The sequence below is a fragment of the Fusarium subglutinans genome, assembly GCF_013396075.1.
Source record: "Fusarium subglutinans strain NRRL 66333 chromosome Unknown NRRL66333_c0000319, whole genome shotgun sequence".
NCBI classification, from domain to species: Eukaryota; Fungi; Ascomycota; class Sordariomycetes; order Hypocreales; family Nectriaceae; genus Fusarium; species Fusarium subglutinans.
In genome coordinates this window covers 1-15,860 of record NW_023502382.1, presented here as the reverse complement: position 1 = coordinate 15,860, position 15,860 = coordinate 1, and the positions used below count along the sequence as shown (strand labels likewise).

Genomic DNA, 15,860 nt, shown 5'->3' with positions numbered 1-15,860 from the left:
GGCAATATTAGAATGTGGTTAGTATATAATACAGTCTCAAGTTTAGGCTTTCGGTAGCCTGTTGATAACGACAGGCAGATAATGGCAGGGAGTATAGCTGGCTTGTGCAGCTACCTTAACAGTTAGAGCAGGGGCAAGTATACTAAATGGATAACAGGAGCGTGTACAAGAGTTAAAGCAAAAAGTAATAAGCATAATAATTTAAAGATAGTAGCAATTAAAGAAATTACTAATAATATATATAAATAAATATAATAACTTAATTCTATAAAAACTTAAAGTTTAGAAATCCTTTACTTACTTTTATTTTCCTTTTCTTTTAAAAATAAGATTTATCTTTATACTATAAAGCTTCTCTTAATTCACAAGTACCGTACTTAATAAGCACTTTGTCTTAGCTAAATTAGTGCCAAGTAACCCAACGGCTCTTAGCCTCGGCCATTTGGGACAATCATTCAAGATAAGCCGGTAGAGCAAACGTCCAAGCGAGGCCCCTACTCTAGAAGGAAGTATTGAAAGCTAAAAATCAATAGTCTGCTATTGCTTTGACAGAACAAAATTAGCGCCAACAGAACGTCACATCGCATCGTAAAGATGACCATGTTGTTTAATGACTCATGAGTGTTTTTTGGCCTTTTGATTCAGTCAACATATGATAACGAGGGACAATTACTCCACAGGACACGACTTGTTTCTGGGTCGTGGAGTGCCTGCACTGAGCAAGATAACTGTTCATTCTCAAACTGCCTGTTCATAGACGAGTGAATCTTGAGTTAATGTAATTATAAATTAAATCCCATCTATAACAAATTATTTAAAAGACTCAGTTCCAAACTGTTGCATCTAAGGTCTCTACCTCTCTACCTGCCCACTAAAGTGTGTTATAAAGCCAATCCATCTAAAGCACCTTCTATCTAAAGCACCTAACTGTTAATGTTTGTACGTGTGAAGAATGAAACTAATTCTTAATTGGACAAGCTCCTTCTTGCCACATTTTGACCGATCGGACAATCATGCCGCGGTCTTTCTGATCGCCCCAGCTCGGCAGCCAGGTATCCTTAGCGTCCCAAAAGTCACGCATTGGCGCTGAGCTCTCGTCCGACCACGGCTTCTGGCCCAGCTTGTCACTGCAGTAAATTTTAGCACTCGGTAGTGTTGCAAGGTTAGGGGAAGTAAACTTACGGGAACCAGCCATTAGTGCCTCCAACAGCGACGTTAAGAATAAGGTAAAATGGCTGATCAAACGGAGTGTTTTTGCGTCCAGTCCAACTCCAAGTGTCTCGGTGGACAGTCTTGTTAACTGTGATACCGGCAAACTTGCCATAGTCCCACATATTCTTGTTCTTAGTGAAGTCAAAGAATACAATTTGCTGTCAGATTTGAGATGCTGTCAGTAAGTTGGCACGAACGAGCTTCGAGAATGGGGCGATGCACTTACGCGGAGTCTTCCGTCCAGCCAAGTGAAGAGGTACTTCTCATTCCATTCGAGACCGAATGTATGGAAGTTATCTGAATACTTAGTACGCTTGGAGCCCCACTCGCCCTTGCTAAGTCGGAAGGCATCTGTGTCATATAATGTTCCCCAGTGCATGGCAGAGCTCACGATGTTGTTTCCCAAGGGGTATGTCTCAGCATCGTTACCACGAGACTCCATGATATCAATCTCACCGCTGCGAGGCCACTCTCCATAGACGTTGTCTTGGGGCATCATCCAGATAGCTGGCCACATCCAGTCGCCAGAAGGGAGCTTTGCTTCAACCTCGATGCGGCCATATTTAATGGTCTTCTTGCCCGAGGTTGTAAGGCGCGCAGAACGCACTGGATTGATCATGGCACGGCTGGTCGCATTACTACGCGCCCAACAAGGATTGTTGTAGGTGAGGTTGGAGAGACGTTGATCGATGGATGTGCAAGTCCCGTCGCGTGTAAGGTTGACGACAAACTTGTCCAGCATCTGGTTCTCGGTAATCTTGGTTGTCTCAAGGGTCAGGGTTGGGACAATGTGAAGACCTTTCTCGTCGACGTAGGCATTGGAGTCGTCGGTGGTAGTCCAGTCGAAGGATCCAGTACTGTGGATGATGGTTAGCGATGGCATTACAGTGATCGAGCAGCAGAACAAACCCAAATCCATTCATTTGAACTTCGTGACTCCAGATGTCTGTGTCTAGCTTCTGGAACTGGTCGTCCATGATGAGGCAGTACTCATTATGAGGGATGACTCGAACAGTGTTCCAGGCGATAAAGGCAGAGATGCCTGTGATATGTTAGTGACTGGCATTGGTATAATGCAATGGTGACCTTACACAGAGCAATAGCAAAGCCTGAATAGAAGATGATGCTGTCCCAATTGACCTCTCGCTTCCAATCTTTTAGCCATGGCTTCTCGTACCTAGGCAAGTTAGCAGAACACTCCTAGGCTCAAGTATGCGTTTGACATACTCTCCGATAAGACGAGAACTCTTAAAGCGCCGGTTAACTCTCTCTGTTATTGTTGTCAGTACTGACTACTGATTGCCATCGACTGGTAATGATCACCGACCTTCATCAAGTGTTGAAGCGGATGACCGCCCTCGAGCATGATACCATGAGACTTGACTTCTAAAAGTAGGATTTGGGGTAGAGGCACCCGAGGCAGCGGGTTCTGCAGGCCCAGTGGGGGCGGCGAACGTTGGCTCCTCAGGCTGCGTTTGAACAGGTGCCGACATAGTATAGCACTTGGGGATGATGGCTCAGGGGTTAGGGCAAGGTGCGGGAATTTTAGGAGGGTCGGTCTCATGAATAAATGTAATAAGATTGTTCAAGTTATACGTCCCAACAGTATTTCACCATCGCCTACCGCGAGTGACCCCAGTAGTCAGCCTCAGCCTCGGCTTCAATATTTTGTCTAGGTCTGTGGGGATCTCATCGAGACTTCTCAACAAAGTTCATGCTTCCAGGCTCCAGCAGAGTGGTAACATTGGATTGTCGTAAAATATTGCCTAAGAGCCGAACCTTATCGTCAGTTGTGCCTCGAGATTGTTCCAGCCGGAAACACGCTACTAGCGTACACTACTAGACGAGTCCAGAGGATCAGCCAGCCACGTTTTTTTGAACTATTGAACCATGTTCTTAGCGGTCCGAATGCTGCTAGGTCCGAGCCAAAGTGCACGACAGGGCTTAGACTCACCGGGACCTCCTAGCATTCAGCCCTTTACGGAGTGAGGAGATTGAGTTTGAACTTTCCATAGTGAGTGCCCGCGCATCGCTACCAGAGATTGAACAGGCCTAGATTGGAGCTAATAAGGCTGATATCGAAGCTCAAATTGGACGTGACCGTGGACGTGACCGCCCAGTTCAACCTGATAATGAAACATCCTCTATCTATCTACCCCAAAAAAGAGCACATTAAACTCTTTGCGGTTAATGGTCAGGGCGCTTTTCGGTTATCTCGGTCAATCAGGGTGACGATATGAGCAGCTATAATCTGTTACGGACTACCATGCATCAGGCAGGGATCAACATTACGAACAATTTCAATCCAGGCCCCTAGTCCCCTTAGAATGTTCCCTCTCAAAAGCGCCACAAAACGTTCAGATCCGCAGGCACGGAAAGTTTTCCGATATAACCTGGGGTTGTAGCAAATGGTGTATTATTATGCTTTATCTCAAGCCACCATCGTTGTCAATGCGTTAGCCAAAGCCACCAACACCTATCAAAGCGAATTCCCTTATCTCCGCTCAGACATGGCACGGCGGTACGTTATCAAGTTCCACAAAAGACGTCAAGGGTCTAGCCTATCATTGCAACGAGCGTCACTCGAGCCGTTGGTGGCGTTCAATAACTCAGTAAGTATCATACGACTCAACGGTGGGTCCTGTCGTTAAGGCTCAATTACACTTAATAGATGAGATTGTCTCATTATATCTCCGTGAAGTAGCAGATGAGCGTAACAAACAAACTTACCACGCAATTACAGTAGCATTGTAGACCGTTTCACAAGGCCCGAATTTGACCAAGTAATTAATTTACGGCATGGCGGACGTATAATAATACATGATTATTTTTCAGACTAACATTATTAACCGAGCCCCGAGTTACAACCTGGAACGTAGTATGTTAACAACCTCTACGATGAGGCTATATGAAACTAGTAAAAGCCATAGAGCACTGTCTCCTTGGTATGTCTGTTTATTCGGAAGAATAACAATTCATGCAGATGTTGTCCCGACCAGGAATCTTGTACCCGAATGGACTGGCCTCGCTCGTCCCCTGGACACTACCCCTGTTGCTTGATTGTTGTACATTGCTTCTGCATCAATAATGGCCATTGTGCTTCTCTCTAATAGTAGCCTGTGATAAGGTCCCAGTCCGTTGCCGTCACCTGCATCTAATAGGATCCAGGCAGGGCTGACTTTGACTCGAATCACTAGATTAGTCGCCATCTCAGGCCCTGATAATGTAATCTGTGATGATAACGACGTTGCACGGTCTATTGAGCGGCCGCTTAGCGATGAGGCCTCAACTGCCGCTGTACTCAACAAGTCTCCGACAAAGTGAAAGGATGTTAGTCCTCAAGTTCACCTGAAATTATTCGCTTGTTCGAGACTTCAATAGCCTACGGTGATAATCGTATTCTTAGATACAATCACAACAAGCATGGATCCCGTCCAAGCTGAAAATCCTCCGTTGATGGCGAGATTGACTCGATGCTCCTATATAACCCATATTTCAATCTCCGCCACCAACATTCCCCTGTCATTGACAAGTGATCTCCTTTTTTATCTTGCTTAACTGATCATGGGCTGGCCTCTTTCTTCCAAGTTTCGTGAGGACAGTACCGTCCGAGACAACATGTTTGACCAGGCGACACTGGCTGCTCTTCAGTCTGCCTCAGGGCCCACTTCGAGCACTGTAACCCCTGACCGGACGGGCAACACAACCCCTTACAGTGTCTCATCTCCTCCCAGAGGCAGACGCACTACGTCGGATCTCAAGCGTAATACCACTAGATCACGGCCTGCTTCTATTGCTCCTTCACGTCACTCCCTTATGGGAGACTGTGATATCGCAGATCCTTCTATGGTATGCTCGACTGTTTCAAGTCACATTGACTGGTACTGACCACGGCAGGTCGCCAAGTATGCTTCTCGACGTGCAACACTTCTTGGCTGGTTCGATGAACCTGTCGAAAGAACTGTCGCCAACGGTGTCTCACTTACTGGCGTCGCCATCAAATCGGAGGAAGGCTATGTCTTCCAGCCCGCAGATGTTGATCCAGATCTTCAAGGCGCCATCTCAAAGCTTGCTGTTGAAGCATGTATGTCCATCTCATCTGAGACACTGTCCAACATCATCAAGTCCATCCCCCCAACCCAAAGATCCCTTGTCTCAGATGCAACTGGAGCCCGCATCCCCATCGTCCCCAATTTGGCGGGTGTCACTGCCGAACTGTCTCACTACTCACGTGCATGCATCGCCCATGAGGAACGGATCGTTCTCGTTTGGTCTCAGGATCCCAAGGCTATCATCAATGTCGCCGATCATGTCCAACAGGAACTCTTCGACATTGTGAGTACCCATCTCTTATTATTTCTCCATACAAATGGCCGATACTAAACCACGTCACGCAGACACGAACCCCCTCTGACGACCGGCTTGATAAAGAAATTCCCACTCGATCGACCTCGACCCAGCGCAGCTCCAGCGTTGCACCAACACCTCCCTACGTTCGCGGTGGTCTCGATGAGAAAAATGAGATCTTCCAACGTGCCGTTGCCCTCGAGGAGAATGAAGACGATGAGGACGACGTCGAGAGAGCTGCTGCTCCTCGGCCCAAGCTCAAGATGCATGCCTTCAAGGTCACTGTTGCTATTATGCTTGTTGTCGTTACTCAGTCACTAGGTGTCACCAAGGTATGAGCAAGAATGTCCTCACTCTCTATTACTCTGTTGACACTAAACAGCTCCTGAACGAGTACTACTGGGACGGAGACATGACTCGCTTTGCCCTCGTCTCCACGGTCCCTCCTCTGACTCTCTTTTCCCTCTTCTTTTTCCTTGTTCTCGTCACCAGTCTGTTCCAGCTCTTCCTTCCCGTTAGTGTCTGTCTGAAGAACTCTCGCTTCCATTCTGCTACCAAGCCCAACCCCAAGCGTCATCGCGACTATGAGCTGCCTCACATCACCGTTCAGATGCCTGTCTACAAGGAGGGTCTGAAGGGTGTCATTGTGCCCACGATGATCAGTGTCATGGCTGCCATTGAGTACTACGAACAGAAGGGTGGCACGGCCTCTGTCTTCATCAATGATGATGGTATGCAGCTCATCCAGGATGATCTTGCCCAAGCTCGCAAGGCTTATTATCGTGAGAACGGTATTGGTTACACTGCCCGTTTGCCCAATGCCAAGTCACCAAAGAAGGGCTCATGGTTCCGCCGGAGCAAAGAGTCAAGCACTGAGAACGTTGAGAAGCCCGAATCCGAGATGACACCTCAAGAGCTCTCCAACAAGATTGGCTTCCAACGTCGCGGCAAGTTCAAGAAGGCCAGTAACATGAACTACGGCCTTGCGTTCTCCAACCGCGTCGAGGATGAGATGGCTCGTTTGACTCAGCTAGAATGTGACCAGCGTGGATGCACCGAAGCTGATCTGACTGTTGACGATGATAACCTCCTTTACGACCGTGCCTTGGCCAACATGCTTGCCGAGGATAATGGTCGCACTTGTAAGTGGCAGCGCCCTTTTCCCCCATGACATCCGACTAACTTTTGCAGGGGCTGAGGGCAACATTCGTATCGGCGAATTGATTTTGCTCATTGACTGCGATACACGTGTCCCTGTCGACTGCCTCTACTACGGTGCCTTGGAGATGCATGAGAGTCCCGAGGTTGCCATTCTTCAGCATGGATCCGGCGTCATGCAGGTTGTTCACAACACTTTCGAGAACGGCAGTAAGTTCCATTTGATAAACCTGGTCTCCATCCGCTAACGCTTATAGTCACCTACTTCACCAACGTCGTATACACTGCTATCAAGTATGGTGTTGGTTCTGGCGACGTCTCTCCCTTCGTCGGTCACAATGCCTTTCTCCGTTGGAAGGCCCTTCAAGACATTGCCTTCACCGATCCAACAGACAATGACCAAGTCAAATGGTGGTCAGATTCTCATGTGTCTGAAGACTTTGACATCAGTCTCCGCATCCAGATGAAGGGTATGATCGTTCGTCTTGCGACTTATCATAACGGCGGCTTCAAGGAGGGCGTCTCCCTTACGCTCTATGATGAGTTAACTCGCTGGGAGAAATACGCGTATGGCTGCAATGAGCTTGTCTTCCATCCCTTCTATCAATGGTTCTACAAAGGTCCTGTCACAAGGCTGTACCTTCGCTTCCTCTGGAGCAACATCCCCATCACAAGCAAGGTTACTATTACTGCATACATCTTTACCTGTAAGTAAAGCCATAGCCTTATTCTCTTATATACGCGTACTGACATTATTAGACTACGCCATTGCCTCTGGTCTCTTCCTGACGACTGCCAATTATATCATCATTGGACTCTTCCCAGACAAGCTCGATCACTTGTATATGCCTTCATGGGGTATCTGGCTGTCCCTTGTCGTGGTCTTCAATGGTCTAGGTTCTATCGCCTTCAGTATGGTTCGCCATCAGCTAAAGGAAGAGGTTTTTTGGAAAGCGTTACTTGAAGCTATAAAATGGCTGCCATTCCTGATCATTTACTTTGGTGGTATTAGCTTGAACTGTGCCAAAGCCTTGATCTGTCATGCATGCAGCATTAACATTGAGTGGGCTTCAACCGCTAAGGAACCTGGACCGAGTGGTTTCTTTATCGGGCTTGATAAGATGATTGCAAGCTTTAAGTACACCTGGATCATCTGTGTCCTCATTGCTGCTATGATGATCTACTTTGCTGTCGGCGCACCTTGGGGATACACCATCACTCCTGGCCCGCACTCAACTGCTATGGTAGCTATAATTCCGCTTGCTATCCAGATCTGCAGTGCCTTTTTTTTGCCCCTTACTCTTGGGTTAAACTAGAGGAATAATACAAGCCTTGTTAGGATGGTATATAGAATGAGGTATCAGGTAGATATTGGAATCGGAGTTTATATAGTACATTTATAATACAGAAGGACTTAATTTATATATTAGCTTTTATATATCTTTATATCTTATGGGTTCAGGTTAGCAGAGCAAATATTTACAACGAGGAGACAAGTCTGTATTGTTCCAAGCTTGCTTGTAACCTCATTTTGGAGGCGCTGGTCAAGCAATCTTCAAGATCCCTGACGGCTGGGTCATCAGAAAAGCGGCGTGCCAAACTGCATATTGCCAGCAGCAAGCCCGGATCAGTTTCCTTTCGCTCAAGTGGATCTGTCAGAGTTGGCTGATGAAATATGCTTTGGGGCCGATTGTGAATAAAGACCATGTAGTAGTCGACCAATTGCCATTGCACTTGAGGCGATATGATATCGTCGATATTCGTTTCAGGTGACGTTATCGTAGCTCTTGGTTGAGGCGCCAGCTGCGTCGTGCTCGACACTTTGCCAAGTTCAGTTAGAGAACATAGCTTACTTCGTAGCTGGCACGCGAAACAGGCATTTTTCCAGATAATAATCGGCGTTTCCTCTTTGCTGTTCGGTATTGTAAACAAGCCTTTGCGTTCTTCATTATTTGGGAAATAGATTAATTACTTGAAAGCGAACTTGGAAGATATTCAGGTCATAGTAGTACCTTAGTATGGAGGTATAGAATGGAGCTCGTTTTTATAGTACTGCTGCAACTGCAATAGAGGGGATGTCCTTTATTTATTCTTTTGGGCCTAAGGTGAACAATTTCACCAACATTTAGTGGAAAGCTAGATTAGCTTCCGCCATGGATACTTAATGCTACCAGTATCTACTAACATAAGCCCGTCCGGCCAGTCCGTTAAGTGCCTACGGATCAATATCGTAAAGTGGATTTTGTAGCAATAAAAACTTTAAAGTACTTATATTCCAAGCTTTATATCGTCCCAGATTGCTTCCAGCTCCATGACAACGCCATTATACACAGTCTGTCGAAAGTCATCCTCTTCGAGGCTTTTAGAATCTGTGCATCCTATACAACGTTCAATCACCGCCTTATACGCTGGGCTAATCAATGCTACTCTCTGCTCTAGCATCCGATTCGCAATAGTCAGGTCCTGGATCAGACTGTCATAATCCCCATCAAGGCGTTTCTCGTCTGGCACTCGCTGCTGTTTAAGTGAAGAACCAAGAATAATCTCCAGCAACAGCATGCCAAGTGAAAATAGTGTCGGGTTGCTCGATAAAGAATAGCCCTTGCTGTCCGCCGTCTCGTCGAGGCGATTAAATGAAGACTCCGGTAGGCTCCTTTGTAGGAAAGGATGTTCGTACGACAGTGTGTTCCCGCGTCTAAAGAAGTGTACATTCTCTCGTGTCAGAGCCTCAGGAAGCCAGGGCGTTTTGCTGAGCTGGAGCACGCTGGAGGCGATGACGAGTGCCAATCTGACCTTCTCCGCCAACGATATTAGTGGTCGAAGGCCTTACTTGCCCTCAAGGACATCTTCGAGAGTCACTATTAACAAACCATCGCTATTAATTGCTGTTCCTAGTGGGTATACTTGGAAGTGACGGTGGCTGCATTCCTTGTCAATCAAGTGGCCGTAGCAGGCCGGTCTCTCCTCGTGGGCCATCTTCAGAGCCAGGCAAAGATCCAGAGGCCTTATTGTTGGCATGACGCTGCCTTCTTCAGGACACTTCATGAATGCAATGTCGGTAGCAGGCCGAGTCATAATAGCCATGGCTGTCTTGACATTGGACCTGACTTCGGTAGCAGGTTCCGTGAAATTTAAACGAGATAAAGCCCTATCAATGCCAAAGGAGACGCGCTTCGAACTCTTCTTCTTTGGAGTCAAAACGCAGGGCGTGGACGACCCGGTCATTGATACGGATATAGCCTTAATGTCAACCTCATCCCAGAACATCTTGCTCGTTGGGCCTTTGGCAACTTGGAAAGAGATGGCCAGTCTGAACTGAGCATCCTGGATGATCTTCTCATCATCCCATTCATGTCCAAGATCGAAAAACCGCGTCGCTAATTCAAGACTAACATCGTGAGAGTCGTTGCAAAGAATACTAGAGCACAGAGCTCGATAGAAACTCGCTGAGAGGTCCCGCAAGACCTTGAAGGCCTTGCATCGAGACTGCTTACGGCGCCTGGGCTCAAGGCCAACACTCTGCTGAGTGAGACCCTCAAGACTTGTGATGCCTTTGGAGATGGTTTTCAGAGATTCTTGGTAGTCCTTTCGGTTCAAACGGTAAAGCAGCTTCTTGGAATCGCGGGTGACGCGTTTACGTTCAATCCACTGGACCTGTATGATGTCAGTCAGTAGTAGCTCATTCAGGGAACAGGGTTTCTTACTGTCCCATCGGCTGATACGTCAATTCTCAGCCTCATCATCACACTCTGTAGGGCGTCTTCGACTTCCTTGACCGTATCTTCAAACGGGCTGTATGAGTCCCATAACCTCCGACGAATTCTGTCGTTGGTCTCCTTAGCCTGCCAGAGGGGTCCGAATGGATCTTGCAGCATCGGCTCAATATCTCGCTGCGATACAACATCGCTGATGAGCTGCTCACAGACGTTGCACAGTCTCACTCGTTCAGTGGATAATTGTCGGTTAAGGCTTCTCAGCTCCGCCGGAGCTTTGCCCCAGTCGCGCAGGAAGTTGCTATAGGCCTCTAGGGCTGTGACGACGAGAGGAAGCGTTCCCAGGACTATTCCTGCAATTTCGAAGCCGGACATTGTGTGAAAATCTATCCCTGCTTTGTTCCTGTCGCTTTAGAGCGCCGTTAACAAGGGGAGCGGAGTCAAGAGTCCCATGAGCGGTTACTGAGGCTGACGGAGCGGCCATCTCACGACCTGCATATCCGTAGCCCAATAATCGAGCCGCTTTCAAGTGACCCCGCACGTAGCTCAGAATGGCAATGTATGCGAGCCTGATCAGATATCAACTGAACTTGGTGGTGCTGACCTCATGTCGGGTCTTTATCGCGCATTCAAAGGCTGATCGCAACATAGCGCAACATAGCGCAACGACACTCACTTAGGAACAGTCGCTCTTCAGGAAACATCTCTTTCGGCCGCCTGACCTTGCTCATGGCCCCTAGCCGACATGGACAGCAACCAGGAGCGAATGCCGATTGCGCACAACGTCCGAAACGTCCTCAAGCTTTTCCGGACTGTTTCAACATCGTTCTATCATGAAATCGATTCTCAGATTGAGCAAGTCGAGTCCAACGGTCTACGCGAGCTGCTACTAACCTTGGATAATGAGAACATCCGCTTCAAGATGTGGGCTGGGAACTTAGCAGCCCATCAGAGTGGCCCGGTATCGCTCGATCATCGGTTGAGAGAGGCACCTCATATACAAGAGCAGGTCCTCTATCTTCTGCGCGACATATCGGAGTCCCTAGAGGATACCGGACTCCTCATTCCTGAAAAGGGCACTTCTAAGGGCAGTGAAGATGCGAAGGATAAGCCGGAGTCTCTTCCTGAGGGCTCAGATCCAGACAGCGAAGATAGCCTCACCGACTCCGATCTGGATGATGATGACAGTATCTCACCAGAAACGAGATTGTCAACACTCTGCACCGATATCGCAGAGGCCATCGACTGCCTTTTACGTCTCTCTCTCGCTATCGCGAACCCAGCACCACATGAGAGATTCCGAAAGCTTGGAGCGGGCCCTGACGAGGATGTATCTTTCTACGAGGCACACGACGTCCGTTACGTCCAAGAGAAGTTCCCAGAGATCAGCCAGGGCTTGTCCGATGTTCTGGGCAAGTTCATCACCCGTCGGCGCCAGTTCTTCAAGTACCGAGAGGCACACCATGCCAAGTTGGCGGCAGGTTTGGATCAAGAGACGCAGAAAGATACAAATCGGACAGAGGTTGTGCCCCATACTGTAGCATCCTCAATTCCGGAACACCTCAAGGAATCTAGTGTGATTGATGAAGACAGTCGATCCAATATGGCCATGTCTGAGACGTCCTATGCTACCTCGGCTGGCTATTTGATGCTGGAAGATGGAGAGATGAAGCCTGCTCCTCCACTAAGGGTCCCTCCAAGACCGCCCGAGGCAGACAAGGGTGTCTTTGAATGTCCATTCTGTTATAGGATGATATCAGCTAGTACACGAGGATCATGGAAGTTAGTATCGCTTTGTCACCAGTCTGCTTGTATCTAACACTCCCGACAGACGTCACGTCTTTGGAGACCTCCGACCGTACACTTGCCTTTTCTCAAGGTGTGCTGAATCAAATACGGACTTTGATCGACGACATCGGTGGCAACTTCACGTGTCTCAGTATCACTGGCGCACATGGTCATGTCCATTGAAATGCGGAAGTACCTTACCGTCTGCGGTTGAACTCAGGGATCACATTCGCCATCAGCACCTACCAAGCGCGAGTGTAGAGCAGCTCAGTATTGTCGTAGCCCGCGGCAGGGTATCTGTCTCAAAGGATGTGACTAAAGAATGCCCTCTTTGCAGACGAGATATTTCGGGCTTGAAGTCATATATCAAGCATGTTGGGCGGCATCTCGAGCAGCTGGCCCTGCACGCACTTCCTAGGATTGGAGACAAGGAGCTGGAGGAAGACGTCGAGAGTGGCGACCAGAACGACGAAGCATCGGATCTGGGCGGTATTGCGGTTGACGACAACAGTGAGACTTCTTCCAAATACCATGAGGAATCAGACACAGACGAGGTGAATAAACAAGCGGAACTAAGCGATCCTAATACTAGGATTGTGGTGCATGATGGTGGAAACGACGTCAATTTTGGCGAGATGCCAGATGCCGATACTCCCATGCCACCAGCCGCCTCTACTGCTTTTGCTGGTCAGCCTACAGTAGAGCCACCAAAGGCTGAAATCGAGGCCATAGCGGCCAGAGCTAAGGCCATGCTCGAAAGAGAGTAAGAAGGCCAAAGATGCGATAGAGCTAGAGAAGAAGGTTAACGAGGAAATCATGGCCGGGCTTGAGGAGTACGCGAAGAGCGTTGACGAAGCACCGATCGGGTCTAAGGAACAAGAGCCTAATGATCCCTCCGACGAAACCGGAACAGTTCCGCAGAAAGATCGGCCGGTCTATACTCGCTTTGCTCGCAAGCATCTATCTCTCGAGACATTGCGGGAGTTCGGTGTCAACTTCGACTTTGACACAGACCCTGAGTACGTCTTAGTGGAACGGTGGGTTCCCGAGTGGGAACAAGACCGTTTGTGGAAGCACACTAAAATCATCCGCGAGAAACGGGTCGAGTCTCTACTGAAGGAGACGCCAGATCAGAGGGTTGAGCCTCAGTATGAGTGGGTGCGCAAGAAAGGCATGCAACAGACCAGGGCACCGCTGGCCTACCGTGACGTTAAAGATATGAATTTCCTGTGTCTCTACAGTGGATGCGAGCGAGCTGTTCCCGGAAATGGATTTCCTCGCCTAGGGAACCTCCAGGACCATGTGGAGCGTGTTCATAACGACTACAGGACCTTTGGAAATTCCGTGAGTTCAAGTTATTTATGATCACTGTATGAAACCCATAGCTAACACCTATATAGATGTCGCAACCTGGGGAGCGAAATCCATCGCCTCCTCCTCTTCCACTTTCTCCTGGCGACTCCCGGCGTATACATGTTAGGACCACCAGTCGTGAAAGGGGTACTCCTCCATCTCCATCTTCTCCTCCTCTGTTGCCATTCAATTCACTAGAGATGACCTACCGGTATACCGACAGTAAGTCCTTAGTGTCTGCCATTAGCTATTTACTAATCCTGGCAGCAACTTCAGGCACAAAGTCTGAGAAGTGGTCGCCTCAGCGCAATAAGAAACAAGAAAGGGAGTTTACCGCTAAAGAAAACACAGACATGGAGGCCAGGGAAAAAGAATATCAGAAGCGGCTTGAGGATGACCTCCGAAAATCTGGTTTAGATGAGGCTAGTATCACCGCCATCCTACAGAAAGAGAAAATTAAAGCCTCAGAAGTGCTAAAATAATAAGAGAGAGACAAGAAACTATTCTTGGAAATGGACTCTGAAGCGCAAGCATATCGTCTCCAAGGGAATTTTTTTGGGTAGCTGATGGGATGGATGGATGGATCGATCGTGGTTGTGAATTGTGATGAACGGCTTATAACTACATATACGATGAATCGAATGATGAATATGACATCCATACATTATTGTGGATCGACTCTCTGCTGTTAAAATCACATCAAAACTCGCATATAGAAACTGTTACCATTATTCTTGCCTCTGCCGTTTCAGGCAAACCAACCTATGCCAACTCGGAGACGCGATTATCAAGCCTGCCACGGAGTTATGTATACAAATTCGGATTTAACGGCAATAGCCCTGTAGTCCTGGCGGTTTGTGCATTAGCACCAACTAAATTTCGTGCCCTTGTCTTAGCCGGGATCTCGACGCTGGCCTTGTTGCCAATGAGCTATACTGGGCACATAGATATGCATGAACATCAGCCCAGAATCACATGGATATCCAAACTTCGGGATCGTCGTGGCACCCGAGATCTGTAAAATGCATTGAATACTTGTTGATACCTCTTGAACAAGATTTGTCATCAGCTACACGGCTTGCTAGCATTGCTACGTCCCCCTACCGCACTAGCACAAGCCCGGAACAGACCCATTCCCGCCCGCCGACAGCATGCCGCTTCGACAAGGCCCTGCCAAGCATCTTTAAGGTCATGGCACATCTCACACCTCAGCCTGGACTTTTTCGATACTTACCGATCCTACTTCTTTTTCACCACGCGTCAACCCAAAGCAACAGAACTCATAGCGCCCTACACAAGCCGACAGCCAAGCCACACAATCTCTCGCATCATCTAGACCTAATCTTTGTTTGCTAGGATGGCTGATCTCCTCCGTGAAATCAAGGCGAAATGGAACCCTGAGCCACTGCCTCCAAGCGGCACCTTCGACGGTCAAACTGTCCTCGTCACCGGCGGGACGAGTGGCCTCAGTCTGGCTACCGCGAAACACTTTGCGACCCTCGGAGCTGCTAAAGTAATAATCACCTACCGCAATAAACCTAGAGCCGAAACAGCCAGGCAGCAGATCGAGACTGCTGCAAGGGCTGCCGGGAGTGGACAGGTCGTGATCGAGATGATGGAGTTGGATCTAACCCGGTATTCGTCGTGCATTTCCTTCGTTGACGAGCTCGTGCGGCGAACGAACGGCATTGATATTGCGATACTCAATGCCGGCACGTTGAATCACGAGTTTGTTCTGAGTCCTGAGGGCTGGTACGTGGTCAATGTGTGTCTGCCGCACTGGGATCTTGCTAACGCCAGCAGTTTACTTAGGGAAGAAACAATCCAAACAAACACACTTTGCACCTCCCTGCTTGTCATTCTCCTCATAAAGTGGATGAAAGCGACCCGACAGAACCGACAGTCGCCAGCCGCTTTATTAACCGTGCACAATCAAACTGTTATTTAATCTACCTATACAAGCTCGTTATACGAACCAGCTGCATACAAGTTTCAGCCGTCTGCAAAGTGTCTGTTGGTTCTCAAGCCTTTATAGCTAGTGTTTATTTTAAAATGCAAACTGCCTCCAGCGAAGTTCTATAGTACTAAATTAGCTATTATATTAAACCCAAAGTATATTTTCTAACCTTATAATTAACTTATAAACTTAACTCTATTACTACCTTTTAATTACCCTAAACCTTCTTTTAGTCTAACCTTTTTCTTAGCCTTAATTATACTAATATATATATTTTTATAAAACTTTTTTTAGGTCAAGCTTTTTTTATATATTAGTATTTCTTAATAAAT

At 47.8% G+C, this 15,860-nt stretch overlaps 6 protein-coding genes across 6 annotated transcripts; 4 read left to right on the top strand and 2 right to left on the bottom strand.

Annotated features, from left to right (window-relative positions):
- Positions 1-958: 958 nt before the first annotated feature.
- On the bottom strand, positions 959-2,705 carry FSUBG_13218 (glycoside hydrolase family 16; the record flags this gene model as incomplete). Its single annotated transcript, XM_036678086.1, has 7 exons — positions 959-1,127; positions 1,183-1,370; positions 1,439-2,069; positions 2,122-2,254; positions 2,304-2,389; positions 2,440-2,482; positions 2,540-2,705. 7 exons carry the CDS (start codon positions 2,703-2,705, stop codon positions 959-961), a joined length of 1,416 nt encoding a protein of 471 aa, XP_036531315.1.
- A 2,071-nt stretch (positions 2,706-4,776) lies between these two features.
- Positions 4,777-8,033, top strand: FSUBG_13217 (uncharacterized protein; the record flags this gene model as incomplete). The annotated part of the gene is made up of 7 exons (XM_036678085.1): positions 4,777-5,061; positions 5,110-5,547; positions 5,610-5,891; positions 5,942-6,701; positions 6,751-6,927; positions 6,975-7,424; positions 7,477-8,033. The coding sequence occupies 7 exons, from the start codon at positions 4,777-4,779 to the stop codon at positions 8,031-8,033; spliced, it is 2,949 nt and encodes a 982-aa protein (XP_036531314.1).
- A 952-nt stretch (positions 8,034-8,985) lies between these two features.
- On the bottom strand, positions 8,986-10,805 carry FSUBG_13216 (uncharacterized protein; the record flags this gene model as incomplete). Its single annotated transcript, XM_036678084.1, has 3 exons — positions 8,986-9,412; positions 9,548-10,371; positions 10,422-10,805. 3 exons carry the CDS (start codon positions 10,803-10,805, stop codon positions 8,986-8,988), a joined length of 1,635 nt encoding a protein of 544 aa, XP_036531313.1.
- A 370-nt stretch (positions 10,806-11,175) lies between these two features.
- FSUBG_13215 (transcription factor) lies at positions 11,176-12,985 on the top strand (the record flags this gene model as incomplete). Its single annotated transcript, XM_036678083.1, has 3 exons — positions 11,176-12,163; positions 12,262-12,361; positions 12,412-12,985. 3 exons carry the CDS (start codon positions 11,176-11,178, stop codon positions 12,983-12,985), a joined length of 1,662 nt encoding a protein of 553 aa, XP_036531312.1.
- Positions 12,986-13,034: 49 nt separating this feature from the next.
- On the top strand, positions 13,035-14,053 carry FSUBG_13214 (uncharacterized protein; the record flags this gene model as incomplete). Its single annotated transcript, XM_036678082.1, has 3 exons — positions 13,035-13,562; positions 13,619-13,793; positions 13,839-14,053. The coding sequence occupies 3 exons, from the start codon at positions 13,035-13,037 to the stop codon at positions 14,051-14,053; spliced, it is 918 nt and encodes a 305-aa protein (XP_036531311.1).
- Positions 14,054-14,928: 875 nt separating this feature from the next.
- FSUBG_13213 (short-chain dehydrogenase reductase) lies at positions 14,929-15,519 on the top strand (the record flags this gene model as incomplete). The annotated part of the gene is made up of 1 exon (XM_036678081.1): positions 14,929-15,519. One exon carries the CDS (start codon positions 14,929-14,931, stop codon positions 15,517-15,519), a length of 591 nt encoding a protein of 196 aa, XP_036531310.1.
- Positions 15,520-15,860: the final 341 nt, after the last annotated feature.